This window comes from Myxocyprinus asiaticus, chromosome 47 (genome assembly GCF_019703515.2).
Source record: "Myxocyprinus asiaticus isolate MX2 ecotype Aquarium Trade chromosome 47, UBuf_Myxa_2, whole genome shotgun sequence".
NCBI classification, from domain to species: domain Eukaryota; kingdom Metazoa; phylum Chordata; class Actinopteri; order Cypriniformes; family Catostomidae; genus Myxocyprinus; species Myxocyprinus asiaticus.
Window position 1 is genome coordinate 16,518,210 of NC_059390.1, and position 19,061 is coordinate 16,537,270.

At 38.8% G+C, this 19,061-nt stretch overlaps 1 protein-coding gene across 5 annotated transcripts in view; it reads left to right on the forward strand.

Annotated features, from left to right (window-relative positions):
• LOC127436867 (ATP-dependent DNA helicase Q1-like) overlaps positions 1–16,494 on the forward strand; it is a 31,657-nt gene extending 15,163 nt beyond the window's left edge. For 2 of the 5 annotated variants that reach the window (XM_051691328.1, XM_051691327.1), the window contains exons 2-16: positions 7,894–8,013; positions 8,335–8,371; positions 8,796–9,023; positions 9,113–9,292; positions 9,509–9,615; positions 10,674–10,872; positions 10,965–11,131; positions 11,259–11,334; positions 11,561–11,709; positions 11,815–11,932; positions 12,078–12,216; positions 12,995–13,086; positions 13,191–13,407; positions 13,626–13,788; positions 15,357–16,494. In XM_051691328.1, the coding sequence (XP_051547288.1) occupies positions 7,945–8,013; positions 8,335–8,371; positions 8,796–9,023; positions 9,113–9,292; positions 9,509–9,615; positions 10,674–10,872; positions 10,965–11,131; positions 11,259–11,334; positions 11,561–11,709; positions 11,815–11,932; positions 12,078–12,216; positions 12,995–13,086; positions 13,191–13,407; positions 13,626–13,788; positions 15,357–15,983 (2,568 nt within the window). In that variant the 5' untranslated portion in view covers positions 7,894–7,944 and the 3' untranslated portion in view covers positions 15,984–16,494. The remainder of the gene's footprint in view (positions 1–7,893; positions 8,014–8,334; positions 8,372–8,795; positions 9,024–9,112; positions 9,293–9,508; positions 9,616–10,673; positions 10,873–10,964; positions 11,132–11,258; positions 11,335–11,560; positions 11,710–11,814; positions 11,933–12,077; positions 12,217–12,994; positions 13,087–13,190; positions 13,408–13,625; positions 13,789–15,356) is intronic. The other 3 variants (XM_051691330.1, XM_051691332.1, XM_051691329.1) reach the window with 3 other exon arrangements.
• Positions 16,495–19,061: the final 2,567 nt, after the last annotated feature.

The window sequence follows — 19,061 nt, forward strand, 5'->3', positions numbered from 1 at the left end:
ATAAAGCTGATGAGTTAGTGTGAAGCTGATGTGTTATTGTGAAGCTATGAAACCATAGAAGTGGTCAATTAAAAGTTCCCTACCTGTGTTTGAAGAATCCAGTTCCCGGTGTCCTTCCTTGTTACAGAGCCTTACATAGGAGAGGTCACAATACAACTGCTGAATCAGTCTGCTTACAAACATACACATGTCCCCATCCACCCACCCACCCATCCATTCACCCACCCATTCATCCATCCACCCACCCATCCACCCATCCATTCATCCATCCACCCATCCATCCAACCTCCCACCCACCCATTCATCCATCCATCCATCCATCCAACCTCCCACCCACCCATTCATCCATCCATCCATCCATCCAACCTCCCACCCACCCATTCATCCATCCTCCATCCATCCACCCACCCACCCATCCATCCATCCATCCATCCACCCACCCATTAATCCACCCATCCATTCACCCATCCACCCATTCATCCATCGGTACATCCACCCACCCACCTATTAATCCACCCATCCATCCATCCAACCTCCCACCCACCCATTCATTCATCCATCCATCCATCCAACCATCCACCCACCCACCCATCCATCCATCCATCATCCACCCATCCATCCACCCTCCCACCCACCCATCCATCCATCCATCCACCCACCCATTAATCCACCCATCCATTCACCCATCCACCCATCCATCCATCGGTACATCCACCCACCCACCTATTAATCCACCCATCCATCCATCCAACCTCCCACCCACCCATTCATCCATCCATCCATCCACCCACCCACCCACCCATCCATCCATCCATCCATCCACCCACCCATTAATCCACCCATCCATTCACCCATCCACCCATTCATCCATCGGTACATCCACCCACCCACCTATTAATCCACCCATCCATCCATCCAACCTCCCACCCACCCATTCATCCATCCATCCATCCATCCAACCATCCACCCACCCACCCATCCATCCATCCATCATCCACCCATCCATCCACCCTCCCACCCACCCATCCATCCATCCATCCACCCACCCATTAATCCACCCATCCATTCACCCATCCACCCATCCATCCATCGGTACATCCACCCACCCACCTATTAATCCACCCATCCATCCATCCAACCTCCCACCCACCCACCCACCCATCCATCCATCCACCCACCCATTAATCCACCCATCCATTCACCCACCCACCCATCCATCCATCGGTACATCCACCCACCCACCTTTTCTTTCTATCTATCTAAATTAATTACACGTAATTAATAACTTAAGCATATACTACATGAGGAATAAAGCTGTCCATGATCTTTTGAGATAAAACAGTTAATTATACTATGAATGCATACTGTACCAAACAACAAAAACTCAAAACATCCTCCCTGCTATAGTTCACCCAAAAATGAAAATGATTTCATCATTTACTCACCCTAATGCCATCCCAGATATGTATGACTTTCTTTCTTCTGCTGAACACAAATTAAATTTTTAGAAGAATATCTCAGCTCCGTTGGTCCTCACAATGCAAGTGAATGGTGACCAGAACTTTGAAGCTCAAAAAAGCATATAAAGGCAGCATAAAAGTTATCCATAAGACACCATTGGTTAAATCCATATCTTCTGAAGTGATATGATAGGTCTTAAATATTGATCTGTTTCTCACCCGTTCCTATCATAACTTCTGAAGACATGGATTTAACCACTTGAGTTGTATGGATTACTTTTATGCTGCCTTTATGTCCTTTTTGGAACTTCAAAGTTCTGGTCACCCTTTACTTTCATTGTATGGACCTACAGAGGTGAGATACAGTATACTTCTAAAAATCTTTGTGTTCAGCAGAAGAAAGAAAGTCATGCACATCTGGGATGGCATGAGGGTGAGTTATTGATGAGAGAATTTCCATTTTTGGGTGAACTATCCCTTTAAGATCTCTGATCATTTCAGTCAGATCTTAGTTTGTGTTGCTCATTTTGTGGATTGTTTAGTGACCCTGTCACAATGTAATACAGACTTTGCAAAGAGACTACTATTGCAGGACAGAGAAGTTTAAAACTATTGTAGTTAGTAAGAGCAGCAAGGGCCCTGATACTTCTTTCATATGTTAGAAGGCCCTTTACATAAATTCTTAAAGGCACAGCAGCAAAAAACAACCTGCTTAATTCTAAGGGTTAGAGAGAAGGTGGAAAACGGTTGTGAAAAACTAAATTATGACTAACACTTTACTAACATTTTAAGTGGACCTTAGGGGAAAAACAACAAAATGTAACATTTGGGTCCTTTCAGAGTGTGAAACCACCACTAAACTGTCACACTTAAACACATACCTAGAGACTCCAACAGGAGACTGGAGGCAACTGTTTGAGTGACAGGTGAAAGTGACTGCAGTGTGATGAGAAAACATTATTTTGTGTTTGCTCAAAAGAGGATGGAGGGCTGTCACTGGCCACAAAGCCATGTTCAGCAGCCCACGTCCCATTGCTGATGGGCTCGTCAGGTAGCCGTCGTGCTGAGTGCTCCGTAATACACAGAGGAGTATTTTATCACTCATTCTGAGGGCTGCTCCGACTGACCACAAACATGCTGCCGTTTCTTGTTAACATTCATTCCCTGAGGCTAGAACTCTTCTTATCTCTCCTTCTGTTTCATTCCTGCACCAGTGAGCTATCAGCATATACAGGACTGCGTTTTTAGCATTTGCAGGAATAGAGAGGAAAATGTTTATTATAGTGCAAAGGAAATATTTAATTTCGCCTTTCGCTGCTCTCAACCATTGATTATAAAATCTAAAGTTATGGTTGCGGATGTTGATTGGCAATAAAGCATTCCAGTCAGAAACATCATGCCCAAACAGATTTGTGGATTTTAAAGGCCAAAAATAATTTGTATCTTTGAAGGGGGGGGGGGGGGTGGGGTTGGCTTTCTAAATGTGAATGCGCTTTGGCAGCAAATCACATTCACATTTTTTGATGAGTCTAACTGAGTCACATCTTCCGCAGATAATTTACTTGAAACTGAAAACTGTGTATATGCACTGCGTTCACAATTATTAGATAAATTGTATTCCTCAGGATTAATTTTATTGTTGAACAAACACAATGCTCTCAGTCAATCCAAAATGTTACTGAACCTCAAACCTGAAAGTTTAACAAAGGAAAAGTGAGTTTTGTCTTTCTCAGGGGAATATATAAGTGTGCACAATTATTAGGCAACTATTAGTGTGCACAATTGCAACTAAATTACGAAAATAATTTCTCCCAACTCAATTATTTATTCTCAATTTTTAGAGTAAATGCAACAAATAAGTAACACAAAATGACAATTAAATAACATTCTTGGCCTTTCAAAAATATTCAGTAACCAATATAGCCACCCTTCTTTTCAATAACTGCCATGAGCCTTCCATCCATGGAGCCTATCAGTTTCTTGATCTGTTCACGATCAACTTTCGCTGAAGCAGCAACCACAGCCTCCCAAATGCTGTTCAAAGAGGCGTATTGTCTTCCCTCACTGTAAATCTCACAGTCTCACATATGTATTTCTTTGCCCAATCTTGATGCTTCAACTTGTGAATATATTCAGTGGTGTTCATGTTTCAGCCTTCTTGACCTTGGCCATGTCTCTGAGCACTTGGCACCTTGTACTTCTGGACACTCCAGGTAGGTTGCAGTTCTGGAATATGGTAGCATTGGAGGATAATGGGTTCCTGGTAGCTTCACATTTAATTCTTCTCAAGTCTTTTGCAGTTAATTTGCGCCTTTTCTTCTCCATACGTTTTTTTGCACCTCAGTTGACTATTCGCAACAAAACGTTTGATTGTTCAGTGGTCACGCCTCAATAGTTTGGCTATTTCAAGAGAGTTGCATCTGTCTGAAAGGCATTTTACAATTTTTGACTTTTCAGTGTCAGTTAAATCTCATTTTTGTCCCATTTTACCTGAGGTAATGAAGCTGCCTAATAATTATGCACACCTTGATATAAGATGTTAGTCACTTTCGCCACACCCTCCCTCATTACACAAATACATATCACCTGAAAATGATTGAATCCGATAAGCTTTCAAGTTTATATGGTTTGGAGTTGGAAAATGTGCATGGAAATAATAAGATCATAATACTCACTTGCCTAATAATTGTGAACGCAGTGTGTGTGTGTGTATGTGTATATATATATATATATACTGTACGGTCAGTGTAATGTTAGGTCAGGATTTGAAAACTCTTTTTTCCCCTTTTCGAGGTAAAATAAAAATGTACCACTGCGTTATCTTATTTTGCAGATATAAAGTGTGCCAGAACTGCCCTCATTGAGGCACTCATAGAGACCCACTGTTAAAGGGATAGTTCACCAAAAAGTGAAAATTGTCATCATTTACTCATCCTCATGATGTTTCAAACCTATATGACTTCCATTCAATCCATCAAACACAAAAGGAGGCATTCAGCAGAATGTTAGACTAAGTCACCATCCATTTTTAGTGTATCTTTTTTTACATACAAAAAAAGATAAGGTGACTAAGGCTGTCTTTCTGTCTCCTGACATACCATTTTTAACAACATAAGATGAGTAATGATGACAGAGTTTTCATTTTTGGGTCGAGCTATCACTTTTACCTTAGTTTTCATGTCAAGAACTATACATTATCTTCTAGTGGATGGCTGGCTTAATGACTATATTTACAATATCACACTGCCTTTCTAAAATGGTTATTACTTAATAAAATAAAGTTTTAATGCAAGTTTATGTCCTTTTTTTATTATCTAATAACCATTTTAGAAAGGCAGAGTGATATTGTAAATATAGTCACGACTGGAAGGGCTCCACTGCGTGTCATGTTATTGCTTAAATTAAGTCCTGCAGAAAACCACTTGTGTCCGCAGGATTTTTTCCTATAGATTTTTGTTCATCTTCATTAACATTCTCTCTCTCTCTTGCGCTTGGCATCTGGGTGAGCATGATCCTGGGAGAGAGGCTGTCAGGGCCACGTGTAGTGGAGGGGCACTGCGCTGGGTGTAAAATTTGATTAAACGGTGTGCGAGCGTGTCCGAGCGTGGCTGTTGTGTGGACTAGCTTGCGCGGCTGTGGATTCCCAGCGTGCCGTTTGGAGGTTAAGTGCCAGAGAAAAGACTCTCATTATTCTGAGTGAGAACTGCCCATGTGGCTGCCCGCTCAACCCCCTGCTCTCTGTCTCTCTCCTTCCTTCTCTCGCTGTCACTCCCTCACTCATTCATCCCTTCTTCTAGAGCTGCACCACAGAAAGCCCCCAAAACGTTTCATTCACTATCCCTTGACCCCTCTCCTCCACTGCCTCTCTCTGTGTCTCTCTAGTCTTTATGTGTAATAAAGGGCCTGTACAATAGCAGAGGAAGGGCCAGAGTGGATTCTTCAGCACCCCTGTGGACTCTGAGCCTAGGGCTGTGAGACAATCCACATGTGGAGCATGTGCAGAGAAGTTGGTCCACGTCCATCAGTCAACATTGAGTCACTTTCACGTCTTTTGCTTCATCCTCTTGAAGTGTTTCTCTCTCACAGTGACCCCAACATTTTTGGGGGGGCACTTAAGCCACACTTAAAAATGTATGAATGTAATTGCATTATAACAAAATATTGGCAAAAAAGTGGCATTTATTTTAAAGACGGATAGCATAAGCACATTTCTTAAGCAAAACACTTCACAAGTTTTGTTTTGTTTAACTATACTTAAAATTCAAGACAAAAGTGAAACTTCACGTGGAACATACTCACTCAGGGTTGGATTTTCATCTCATATATGTATGAAAAGCCTGTAAAACTGGTTTTATTTTCTAATGTACCTCTGACGGTGTTCAGGCTTCAATTCAGAACATACTGAGCATCAATTCATTTCACTTTTCATTTAACGTTTCATTTCAAACGATCAGAAGGGGGAATTTTTCTAAAGCAACGCCTAAATGTCACAGAGCACATCTGCTCAGGCTTGTGAGAACAGATCCTCTGTGTTGGACCTCCACTGCCGTTCTCAATACTGTTGTGCATTCAGATGTCTGTACCATAGACACACGATTGTCTGTGCATTAATGACATTTAATTTCACTGTGCTTGTTAGTAATATGAGAGGCAGACAAAAGTGTACAAAGCATTTGAAAAATAAGTGTCACATTGTTGTATGCAACAGCTGGGCCTTAATCACTGAAAAGGCTGATCATTTTTAGTTTTATTCAAATAACTGCTCTTTAAAGGTGCATGCAGTAACTTTTTTATTTGTGTCATCTTGGACTTACAATGACACCTAGAGGCACGGATGCATCATCATTCAAAATTAATAGTTTCCAGATAAAGATGCCATTGCGGAAATTCACTATTCACAGTCAGCCATGAATCATTTAATCCATGAGTGAAAGTGTCTAATATCATGGGGGTTACTGATATTAAATGAGTATTATTTGGCTGGTCCTGTGATTCTAACATGGCAGCCCCCATGAGGGGACCCTCTCCATGTACAATAAAACAGCTTTTATAAGGTTACTGAAATGACTAAAGACTTCATCTCATGCGAGAGCTCATGATTGTATACATATGTTTCAAAATTACAATCAATTTCTTTAAGAGTAAAACTTTTTTTAATTTGAAAATACAGAGTGCACCTCAAAGCAAAGTTCTATTTGAAGTTAAACAGTGTTCTGTTTATTTATTTATTTATTTTGCCCATGAAAATAAAGGCGTTTGTGTAATGTATCTGGAGCATTTACCTGAGTCTTCAGTGCTCTGGAAGGCAGGCAATCATGTAAAGTACAGCAGTATTGCTTGCTGAAACATTGCAACATTAAATGCACAATAATGAACAGTTTGATATAAAACCCACACTATATAATATATATATATATATATATATATATATATATATATATATATATATATATATATAGCTGACCATTTTGTTAGCTATGGAATATCATAATGCTCTTAAATTAATGCATGAGAATACAAGGAGATGTTTACACTCTAGGCCTCAGACAACAGTACTGTACATAACCTACCTATCATTGTGTATCAGGACTCAGGACGATGCACTGGCTCTATGTGATTTTCATTACATCTCAAAGAAATGGAACAGGAGTAAAGGAGTGAAGTATATGTTGTTCTCGTGGAGAGAAAAGGCTGTAGCGAGAAACTTTTCTTTCAGGTGTTTAAAGGGACAGGACGCCATTTAATTCCTTTCTTGTTTTATAGCAGCCTCTTGTGGAGATTGTGGACACTAACGCTGAAAAATTTGTAGTCATAAGAGTAAGCTATAGGAACCAGTCTAAAAATATTTTGCAACTTGAAAACACCACATATAAATATTTATCATAAAACAGATAGTTCTGGTCACATTTTTACCTAGCTCTTGTTTGTATCAATGCGCAGTTATTTGCGTTACATCGCAACAGTCTGTTACTGTTTATTGTCAGGGACTATCTCTTATAAAAAAAAAAAATAATAATAAAAAAAAAATAAAAAAAGGATATGGCATTTAAATGATTTTCCTTAAAAAATATACAATATTTTCAACTTTTGTTTATAAACTTTTATAAAATATTTAATTATAATTTATACATATATAAAACAATATAAATGTAGAATATATAATTATATTATTAATTATAATTATACGAGATACTATATAACATTTTTAAACAGTTAACATACATAGATTCACTTCATATTCACATACACGCCCTGTAATTTGACTTTTATTTTGAAAAATAAAAATCTACTTATCAAATCTTACGGATCATTTATAATGCATTCAAAAGATAAAACGTACTAAACACAACCAATCTTCCACTAATTGCTCAAAAACTACATGTAATTATTTTTAAAGATAATTTATGATATAATGGTGATTTTATTTTCACAGACTCTTATCTTGCTTGGAGCCCAGGCCTGTGATTGGTCAGTTTCCTGATCAATGGTCGCGTGGGGCAACGAGGACTTCATCTGGTGCAAACAAGAGAGAAAGACTTATGAGCACTCAAAGGTGAGTTTATGCTAAAATATTTACTATGTAGTTGAAGTGTTATTTCTAAAGGTTGCACCCTACTTAGGACACGCTTTTGTACACTTTAGAACGTGCTTCAGTCGTTTAGTAGTATGGCATATGTATGTTTCTCTGCTCAAATCACCTGTCTCATTAAAGAATCTCAATAATCTTACAACTATAAGCATTATTTATTCAAAATATTGATGCTTCCTGAATGGAAATGATATGCACCTCAAACTCAATAAATGAATGAAAACATGGCATTCATTATCTAACATCATCCCATGTCTTACAATAATCTTCTAAGTGTCGTTTCAGCTTGGAAAAAAACTGCATAAAATGGCCAATGACATTGGTAAGTTTCTCTTGTTTATAAACTGTACAGTTAGCATTCATAGATCAGATATTATTTATTGCATACACATAAATGCATCGCTTTTATTTTCACTATATTCAAGAATATAAATAAAGACATTAATAAACACTGATGCTTTAAAGTAAAAATGTGTGGGTGTGAGTGGATGAATTAGACTGGCAGGATGTTTATTACTCCCCTGAGTTGTGAGGCAGGCAAACATACTGGTGTGACTTTCATCATTACATCCCTCTGTGAAGCTCAGCTCATTAGAGATGCAGAGGTGAGAGACACAGAGATCATTCTACAGCAGTGATACCTGTAATCTCAAGAGGATAGTGCCAAGGGCTTTTGTGTTGACTAGGAGGTTTGCAGGGAATGAGTGCATGTACTTGCACTCTCACTTAAGTCCTGTTATTTGCAGATGATGCTCAGGCAGAGCTGGACTCAGTGGAGGCAGAGTTAGAGGTGGTAGAACTGCAGATCTCTGAGCTGCTGGAAAAACAGGCAAAGCTGAACTCCAGGAAGAACAAACTTCTGAAGAACCTGGAGGGAGCCTGCAGCTCTGCCCAGCCCTCAGGATCCAGCAAAGCTCCTAAAACTTCCAGTCCCTCTTTCAGCAAACAGGACATACAGCATTATGAAGAGTCTGGTATCTCACATGTTGTACATTATGACTGGAAAATACATTTCCGTACTAATCAACATGAGAGGGTTTTTCATTTTATCCTTCATTGACAGATTTCTCCTGGTCAAAGGAAGTTCAGGAGAAACTGGTGAGCGTATTCAAGCTCTCCAAATTTCGTTCGCTGCAACGGGCAGCTATTAATCTCAGCATGTCAGGGAAAGACCTGTTCCTGGTCATGCCCACCGGTCGAGGTAAAAGTCTGTGTTACCAGCTACCAGCCCTCTGCTCCAACGGTACATACACCCTCTCTCTGTCATGCTCTATTTAGCTAGCTCTTGTTTAGAACTGATGTCACAGTGAGCAGAAGTTATTGATAGATCTTATTGTATCAATGCAACATACTTGTCATGCAGGTCATGATAGACCCTAGATCATCTCACCATCCATTGATGTAGATCAAGAATGTTTTTGAATGCTCTAACATGAATGTCTCTCGTTGATTCTATTAGGCTTTACGTTAGTTATCACTCCACTGTTGTCTCTGATGGAAGATCAACTCATGTATCTGCAGTCCATTAATGTCTCTGCAGTAACTCTTAATGCCTCCAGTACAAAGGTTTGATGTTCCGGAATCTCATGGATATATGGGACACATTAATGTTCTACACAAACTATTAGATAACCATACAAGATAATAATAACTGGTCGAGTTATATATAAAAAAAAATTCCAAAGCCCAATACCAATGCCATTATTTTTTTTCTCATTTAACATCAACCTGCCCAGGGACGACTAATGGAAATGATGTCACTCTCTCTCTCTCTCAATACACACTGATCAGCCACAACATTCAAACCACCTGCCTAATATTGTGTACGTCCCCCTCATGCCGCCAAAACAGCACCAACCGGCATCTTAGAATAGCATTCTGAGATGATATTCTTCTCACCTCAATTGTACAGAGTGGTTATCTGAGTTACCGTAGACTTTGTCAGTTCTAACCAGTCTGGCTATTATCTGTTGACCTCTCTCATCAACAAGGCGTTTCCATCCACAGAACTGCCGCTCACTGGATGTTTTTTGTTTTCGGCACCATTCTAAAGTAAATTCTATAGACTGTTGTGCATGAAAATCCCAGGAGATCAGCAGTTACAGAAATACTCAAACCAGCCCATTTGGCGCCAACAATCATGCCACGGTCCAAATCACTGAGATCACATTTTTCCCTATTCTGATGGTTGATGTGAACATTAACTGAAGCTCCTGACCTGTGTCTGCATGATTTTACGCACTGAACTGCTGCCACATGCTGATTAGATAATCACATGGATGATTGTTGGTGCCAGATGGGCTGGTTTGAGTATTTCTGTAACTGCTGATCTCCTGGGATTTTCCACACACAACAATCTCTAGAATTTACTCTGATTGGTGCCAAAAACAAAAAACATCCCGTGAGCGTCAGTTCTGTGGACGGAAATGCCTTGTTCATGAGAGAGGTCAACAGATAATGAGAAGAATAGCATCTCGGAATGCTATTCTAAGATGCGGTTTGGCCTGATTTGCCAGCACGAGGGGGACCTACACAATATTTGGCAGGTGGTTTTAATGTTGTGGCTGATTGGTGTATATATGATTGGTGGAAGTCAATGCACTGAAATGCACATTCACCTGCAGGAGGACTCCAAATGGATCCTGGCTGGCATGATGGATAAAAACAGCCCCTTCAAGTTGCTGTATGTAACCCCGGAGAAAATCGCCAAAAGCAAGATGATTATGTCGAAACTGGAGAAGGCCTACAACATGGGTCTACTGGCACGCATCGCTGTGGATGAAGTTCACTGTTGCAGTCAATGGGGGCATGACTTCAGGCCTGGTGAGATTGGATGTTTTTGTACATGTCTGTTTAATCCAGGCAGAATGAAGCTTGTAACCCAGTACTGAATTTGTGCTTTGGTCCTTTACTAGATTACAAGCTCCTGGGCATTCTGAAGCGGCAGTTCCCCAAGGTCCCATTGGTCGGACTGACTGCCACGGCAGCCAGCAATGTTCTTAAAGACTGCCAGAAGATTTTGTTTGTTCAGGAACCCATCACCCTGACAGCACCGTTCAACAGAGTAAACCTTTACTATGAGGCAAGGGAATTGTTGCATTCAGTTCACTTGCACTATCACAATTAAAAGAATGCTGAATAAGTTACTCAGATCTGAGTAATAAATAAATCAGTGAAATCAGAACAATTTCTCATTTCAATCTCTGCAGGTTCGTTTTAAAGATAATGAGGACTGCACAGACGAGATTGCAGCATTGATCAGGGGAAGATACAAAAACCAGTCAGGTGACAATACAACAATACAAATATGTATTGTTAGTTCAGGAAAGAAAACTACTAGTACATTAATAATTACGTTTTTTAACTGCCTCAACATCCTGGAATAAAAGATACAACTAGATATTCATTAATTACTTGGTAAATCACCAGCCATCATGAATTTATAATGATTTGAAACCAACTTAAAAGAGGAATAAAAAAAATAAAAAAATGTTTCACATTATACTTGCAGGAATCGTGTATGTATTCTCCCAGAAGGATGCAGAAGTTGTGGCTACAGACCTGCAGATGAGGGATATTATTGCTCAGCCGTACCACGCCAACATGCAGCCTGCAGACAAATCTCGGGTTCATCAACGGTGGTCCTCCAAAAAGATTCAGGTTTAAATCTACAGAGTTACTGTTGTTTTACTTGTTATTGTTTTGGTGTCCTCTCATGGCTTAAACTCTTTTGTTGTCATTTACTTTATTTGTGTGTCTGTGCAGGTGGTCGTTGCCACTGTGGCATTTGGGATGGGCATTGACAAGGCAGATGTGCGATTTGTCATCCATCACACAATTAGCAAATCCATTGAAAATTACTATCAGGAGAGTGGACGTGCAGGTAAGCAACAGCCTGGCACTCAATTACTGTACATTCTGTCCTAACCAGCCCAACAATATTCAACAATTTAGGAACTTCCATTGTCTCAATAGTAAACAATACCATAGTATCTTGATTGAACCAACAGCAATTTTTTGTTTTCCAGGGAGGGACGATGGCCCAGCAGACTGCATTGTGTTCTATGGGTTTTCGGACATCTTTCGAATAAGCACAATGGTTGTGATGGAGAACACTGGGCAGCAGAAGCTACACAACATGGTGGCTTATTGTCAAAATGTGGACCGGTACTGGTTCTGATATTTCAGATAGAGCTCATTAAAGGAATAGTTCACCCAAAAATGAACATTTTCTCATCATTTACTCACCCTTGTGCCATTTTTAGAAGAATTTTCTCAGCTCTGTAGGTCCATACAATGCACAAGAATGGTGACCAAAACTTTTAAGCTCCAAAAAGCACATAAAGGCAGCATAAAAGTAATCCGTACGACTCCAGTGGTTTAATCCATATCTTCGGAAGGGATCCAATCGATTTTGGGTGAGAACAGGACAAAATGTAACTCCTTTTTCACTGTACATCTTGCCATTGCAGTCTCAAGGCATTTCAAGTTTGATTATACTTTTGACACATGTGCAGAGCACTAGATGGCACTGGGAAACTTAAAAAGGAGTTACATTTTTGGTCTGTTATTACCCAAAATCGATTAGATTGCTTCAGAAGTCATGGATTAAACCCCTGGAGTTTTATGGATTAATTTTATGCTAAAAAATCTAAAAATCTTTGTGCTCTGCAGAAGAAAGTCATACACATCTGGGATGGCATAAGGTGAGTAAATGAGAGAATTTACGTTTTTGGTGAACTAGCCCTTTAAGACCCAAATGTATGTCAAAATACACAATATTTGTGGCATACCAGTGCTTTTGGTTTCATCGTGAACATCTTGTTCAGATTCAAAACCTTTTCTGAGTATGATCTGTGGAACGCTATGTTGTTTCTGCCTTTGCCTTAACATAACTCCACGTGGCCTTTTAGTTGTAGGAATGCTGTTTGTGCTTATACTGTAGATGTCGGCGTGCTTTGATGGCCATTCATTTTGATGAAGTTTGGAATGATGATGAGTGCAACCAAATGTGTGATGTGTGTCGGCATGGCAACGGTGAGCTGAGATTCTCTCACATGCCTTTCTTGCCACATGATAATGGAAAACTCTCTATAACTAGGCCTTATGATATGATAGGTTGTTATCTTCCTGTATCTTAGACTACATCACAATGGACATCACTAAGCATGCACGTGAGGTTGTTGAGATTGTAGAGCTGGCCAGATCTATGGATGAAAAGTTGACCCCTCTGAAAGTCTGCGAGGCTTGGATGGGGAAGGGTCCTGCCAAGCACCGCAAAATGACAAAGATCACATCCCTGTCCCGCTTAGAGGTGGAGTCCATTATCATTCACCTCTTGTTGCATGGATACTTGAGGTACATTCAGATGGCACTTGTGCAGAACTGGAACAGTTTTAATGTGCTTTTGCTTTAAAATGGACAAAAACATAATTTAAACCCTAAACTACTGTCTGCCCACTTATGATGATGACTTATGTAATCGTTAAATAATCATTTCATTTTATAAGCTACTACTTCTGCATTTTAATGAATTTGACTCTTTGATAACTCTTCCTTTTCCTTTAATTGACAAGTGAGGACTTTAGCTTCACTCCCTACACAACCCATTTCTACCTGAAGCTGGGGCGTAAAGCTGCTCTCCTGAAGAACGACAGTCACTCCATCACTATGAAGATGAAGAGGAGAGTGCCATCACACAGCACAGTGAGGCAGTCAACAATATCAGCAGCCGTACAAGTGATCTGCTCATATGTTTCCCTTGAGCTTTACCCATATAATACTTTTTCTTGGTGGTTTGATTGTCAGTACTTTCCTGAACCTCTTAATGGTGACAATTGGCCAGATTCTTTCCAAACTGCTGGAACCTTATCTAGGGGTTTCTCCTATTAGATTTGGCCATATGAAAATGTAAAGGCATTTTTTTGCTTAATTTAATTGTCATATTTCAGTTTGTATTAGTTGAATCTGGCCTTTGGTCTCTGTTCTTTGGATCTGTTGATCTGTTTTATTATGCCTCTCCCAGTCTTATTCTGTTACTGGTAGACGTCATCAGTGTTTTTAAGGGGTGCATTACAATTAACGAATATATAAAATATTTTTTTCCTAGTAACTAACACATTCATTAATTATTTTATTTATTTATTGTATATAAAAATCATTTCAATTTATTAACAGTGTTTAGATGTAGTGTTTCTCACAAGTAATTTTCACTCAACTTTAACCTTCACATCAAAATTGCTTGTTAAATCTTCCCTAAATATTTTGTATTCTTTTATATATTTACCACAAAAATCTTGTTTTTACTAATTTTCATCGCATCAGATTACAAAGGGAAGATTTATCCCTCAAAAGCAGACTGATTTCAGTGTAGACTAATAATAAAAGTTCACATTAGCTGTCAAAAATTATCTCCTTAAATGAAAAGCCTTTGCAAAGAAATGAGGGATTCCTCTAATTGTACTCTAAACAACCCTGTCCCAAGACTTCATATGTACCTGTCACAGTAGAGTTGGATCAGCTACAAATGCATAGTGTAATACAAGTCTTTCCCCATCATGTCTTTGTTGGATTGCCCTTGCAGTGAAACCTCTGATGTTGTTGGTGTCATTTCACCCCATCCATCTGAATTCAGATACATGATCCCTCTTCGATGCTGTAACACCTTATATCTTTTGTATTCCTACAGTTTATAGTATCCATCCACTCAGCCAAATGACTTTTAAGAACCCCACAGGTAAAGAGCTCTTGTGCCGCCCCACAGGTAAAGAGATTGTCAGAAAGTGCTGGGGAGAAAAGTAGTACCAAAGTACTTGGCAAAAGACGTGCTGACAGTGACGACAAAAAATATGTGGCCAAGAAAGATGCCCTTCCATAGTCCGTAAGGAAACGCGACCAAAAGTACAGTTAATTTACTCCATATTCACAAAACAACAGCATGAAGACATTATCTTAAGAAACATTTGAAGGTTTAAGGAGGGATTACATCTACCATTTATCTTTTTGTTTTTTGCTTGCTTGTGCTCATGTTCAACAAAAATCATGATATTTATTGCACCCTAGAATTTACATAATACCTCATGTATTACTCTTGTCTGTGAAATTTGCCTAATCTCATTCAACATTTTTGCCCACAAGTGATGTTTTGGTTATCGCAAAACATAGTTTTAGACATTATCATTGTGGAGCTAATCAACCTTAATGCTTTGCATGGGCCACTAACCCCACTTTACCCTCATTGCTCTATTTTCCTCTCAAAGATATTTTATAAAGGAAAAGATCTCTAATGTTCCCTTGTCTTTCCTCAGGATGTTCATTTAGAAGGTGAGTCTCTAGAGGAAGTAGAGACGGCCTTGACTGAGGTTGCCACCACTGCCATTGAGAGACATAAAACTAAAATCCACAAGAACCACCAAAACATGGAGGAGAGCCTTGTTCCGAGCCAGATAGACAATCTTGCTTCAGAAGTGAGTGAGTATGTAAAGCAAACCTCAGTATTTGATGTTGATGTTGTGGTCAATGTAATAGAACAGAACAGGGTGACTGAAGAAGAAGAAACTAGCAAAGGTCTTCAAAACACTCCTAAACAACAATCCACCTCAATGAAAAGTAGGCAAAAACCACTAACTCAGCAATCAAATTGCACGGCTAATGCTGAGCAGCCAAAACCAAATCTGGTGAGCACACCTTCAGAAATCTCCATTATATCTGCAGCTGCTGTGGAGGAGTTACACCATCTCCGAAGTTATTATAGCAAACAGTTAAGAAGGATCAACTACATTTCCCATGAGCACTTGCAAAGCTCCCAGCCTGGAATGTTGACGTGTATGACCGAGCCCTTCAAAAGCCTCCGTTTCCCATCAAGGACAACCATAGCCAGAGGTGCCAGAAATTTATGGACTCGTGTTAGTATGAGACGAAAGCTCATACAGTGATTATGTTCTGAACATTTGTTGTGTTTGTTTGTTGTTTTTGTTATGTTAATTATGTTTATACCAGGGTTCTGTTGAATGCTTGATTCTGATTGTTTGACAGACGTTCTAAGGTGTGCAATTATTTTTCAAGTTAACGCACGGCTATGAAGTAGTTCCAGGTCTTGACTGCATAACGGTTCCATATCACTTCACCAAATTATTTCAGTTATTTCAAAGAGCCCTAGAGGCTACCACAACAAAATAACCAATTAAAATAAAGACACTGGTTAAGTATATCGGATAAGAATGACAAACAATGTCTATAATATCCTACATTTATTTACATTTTGATTGAAAAGCTTCCTTGGGCTCCCCTCTCTTACTCCCTCCCTTTCTCTCTCGTCTCACAAACACACACACACACACACACACACACACACACACACCGTACATACCACAGCAAAATAACCATATAAGCTAAGACATTGGTTAAAGTAAATTGGTTAAGAACGTCAAACTACGTCTATAATATCCTACATTTATTTCAATTTCTGTTAAAAAGAGCCCTCGTGCTCCCTCATCTCCCCCGCACTTACACATGCTTACATACGCACGCGCATGCACACGCACATTGAGATTCGTGTCATGACCAACAAAAAGAGCCGCACCCCCCACAACTTTAACAATACAACAGTTCCTATTATCCGAAATAACTTTGTTAAACTTTTTTTGTTTCAATGTATTTTGCCCTAATCAGCCTCACATACAGTAGCTATAGTGAAAAGCACAGTTTCACTCCTACAAACTCTCACGGGAGCAAAGTCAGTGCACCCCTGGGACTCACTGGGATTGTAAATAATTGTTTAGCCAATGGAAAAGCTGTACAAAAATGATGACACTCGCTGCTGCTGACAAGTAAACTTAAACTTACATCTTGGCAATTTGAAGCGATGTTATTCCTGACAAGAGTCACTTTAAACACCGGTAATTCCACACGTGATCAAAAGCCATCATGTCAGCGCACACCTGCATCTCAGTGGGGTTGAAAACAGTTGTTAAGGTTTACATCGGAAATATGGCGACACTCGCTGCTGCTGAGAAGTGCTTAAACATGCATCTTGGAGATTTTGAAGCGATGTTACTTAACTGACCCCACATTAAGTGACACAAGGTATTCCTCTTGTTTTTGGAAAAATTGGAACAAAAGCCTGTGTGTTTTAATCACTGTGAACTGTAATGATTACATTTTTATGTTGTTATCTACGTGTTGTTTTTGTTTGTGTTTTTTTTATTGATATGGACATATGTGTCTGAAATAAATAAGGAATGAATGAAAATGACGAGAGCTGCAACAAAAAAGGTAATCCCAGAAGCGATCTCTCACAGTTTCTGAGCTTCTCTCTTTCGGTCCCTCAAATACAAACTCGCACACAAACTCTCTCACACACAAACGCACTAACTCGTTACTCCAGTAAGTGCTCCAGTAAAGCAGCGCAAACCTTGCTATCTTACGTTTCTAGTTGTAAAGTGACTGTATTTGAAGCAAGACACTGGCTGACTGTATTTAAGCAAGACACTGAATCACTGGCGAAAGAAAGTTCCTCTCATAAGAGTGTTTTAGGGACGAAAACCAGAAAAAGTATTGAGATAAAACCCTGAACGATGTCTTAAGGTGTGGTAACTGTGGGATAAGCGGAATAATTGACTTCAGCCCATTGAATTATTGAAAAATAATGCACACCCGACACTGCGCGTCGTGAGCGCATTACCACCTAGGGTGTGCATTATTTTTCAGTAATTCAACAGTCCGTCATCAGTTATTCTTTACTTAACTTAATTAGGTGATTTATGTTGCTAGGGACCATTTTAGCCCTCATTTTGTTAATTTAAAAAAAAATTTCAATTAAAAATGTCCATACATAAAATGTGTCCGGCTGAAAATGTGGTGGTTAAGAACTTGTAACGGCAATTGTAACTGCTGAAGACTAGTTACAGCTGTTGGCATTAACTTTATTTTAATTTCATCATAATACTGTAGGGTTTCTGTTTCCACAAAATTCCATAAAGTTTTAAATAATTCTGTTAGGGAGGTGGTTGTCTCATTCTGATATTTCAAAAATCTTTAACGTTTTTTTTTCTGTTTTTAGAATGTGCTTAAGTGAATGTATTTTTCCAGAACTGGTGTATTTTTGGTCAATTTATTTTTATTCACAAACACTTAAAAAACAGTCTCTCCTTACATTCTTTCAGTTTTATATAGTCAAACATGGGGCAAAACCAATCATTGTTATATGTCATAAATCAGTGTCACTTGTTGTAGCCCATTATTTTCCCACGTTTAATTAGATATTTATTTTTTGTAAAAGAAAAACATACTTTTTTTTACTGCTTTGATTGCAAAGTGCTTACAGAATCAACCTTTATGATTGCTTTAGGGATGTTTTGCTGCTTTACTGTTTACATCACGTTACATGCAGACATACAGATCATGTATGTTTTGTTTAATTTGGCTTTGGGGTTAGTTTGTTGCAGAGAAATTTAGAGAACATTTGGAACAAATCTGACTCATGCTTGTGTTGTTCAGTTCTATTATGCAATGTTTGTGTATGCAGTCTTTTGTATCAGGCTAAATAGGCAATGATGGCTTTTAATAGCATATGATGAGTCCCTCAAGTGTTTTACCTCACACTCAAAATCATCCATAGTCTTTGCATTAGAAGGATTCATGATGAAACTTGAAGGATCGCTTAATTAGCCAAGTCTGTTCACATAATGACTGAATTTGTTAAACATGCAATAGTTTTTAAACTAGTTCTAAACAAATATGTCCCTAAATTAATATCGGATCTAATTTAATAGTGTAAGAACATTTCAGAATCAGTACAATTAGATCTAATAAAATATAATTTTGCAAGAGGTGGTGTTTTGAAGATTTTGTGAAGCAAGTGAATGCCTAGTGATAATTAAAAAACAAAAACATAACTGGTCAGAATTATTAGTTAATAACAATTTATATTTGTATAATGTATAATACTGATTGCCTGTATTTTAAAGAAGCTAATTGGGGCTAGTATTAAAAAAAAAAAAAGAAAAAAAAAA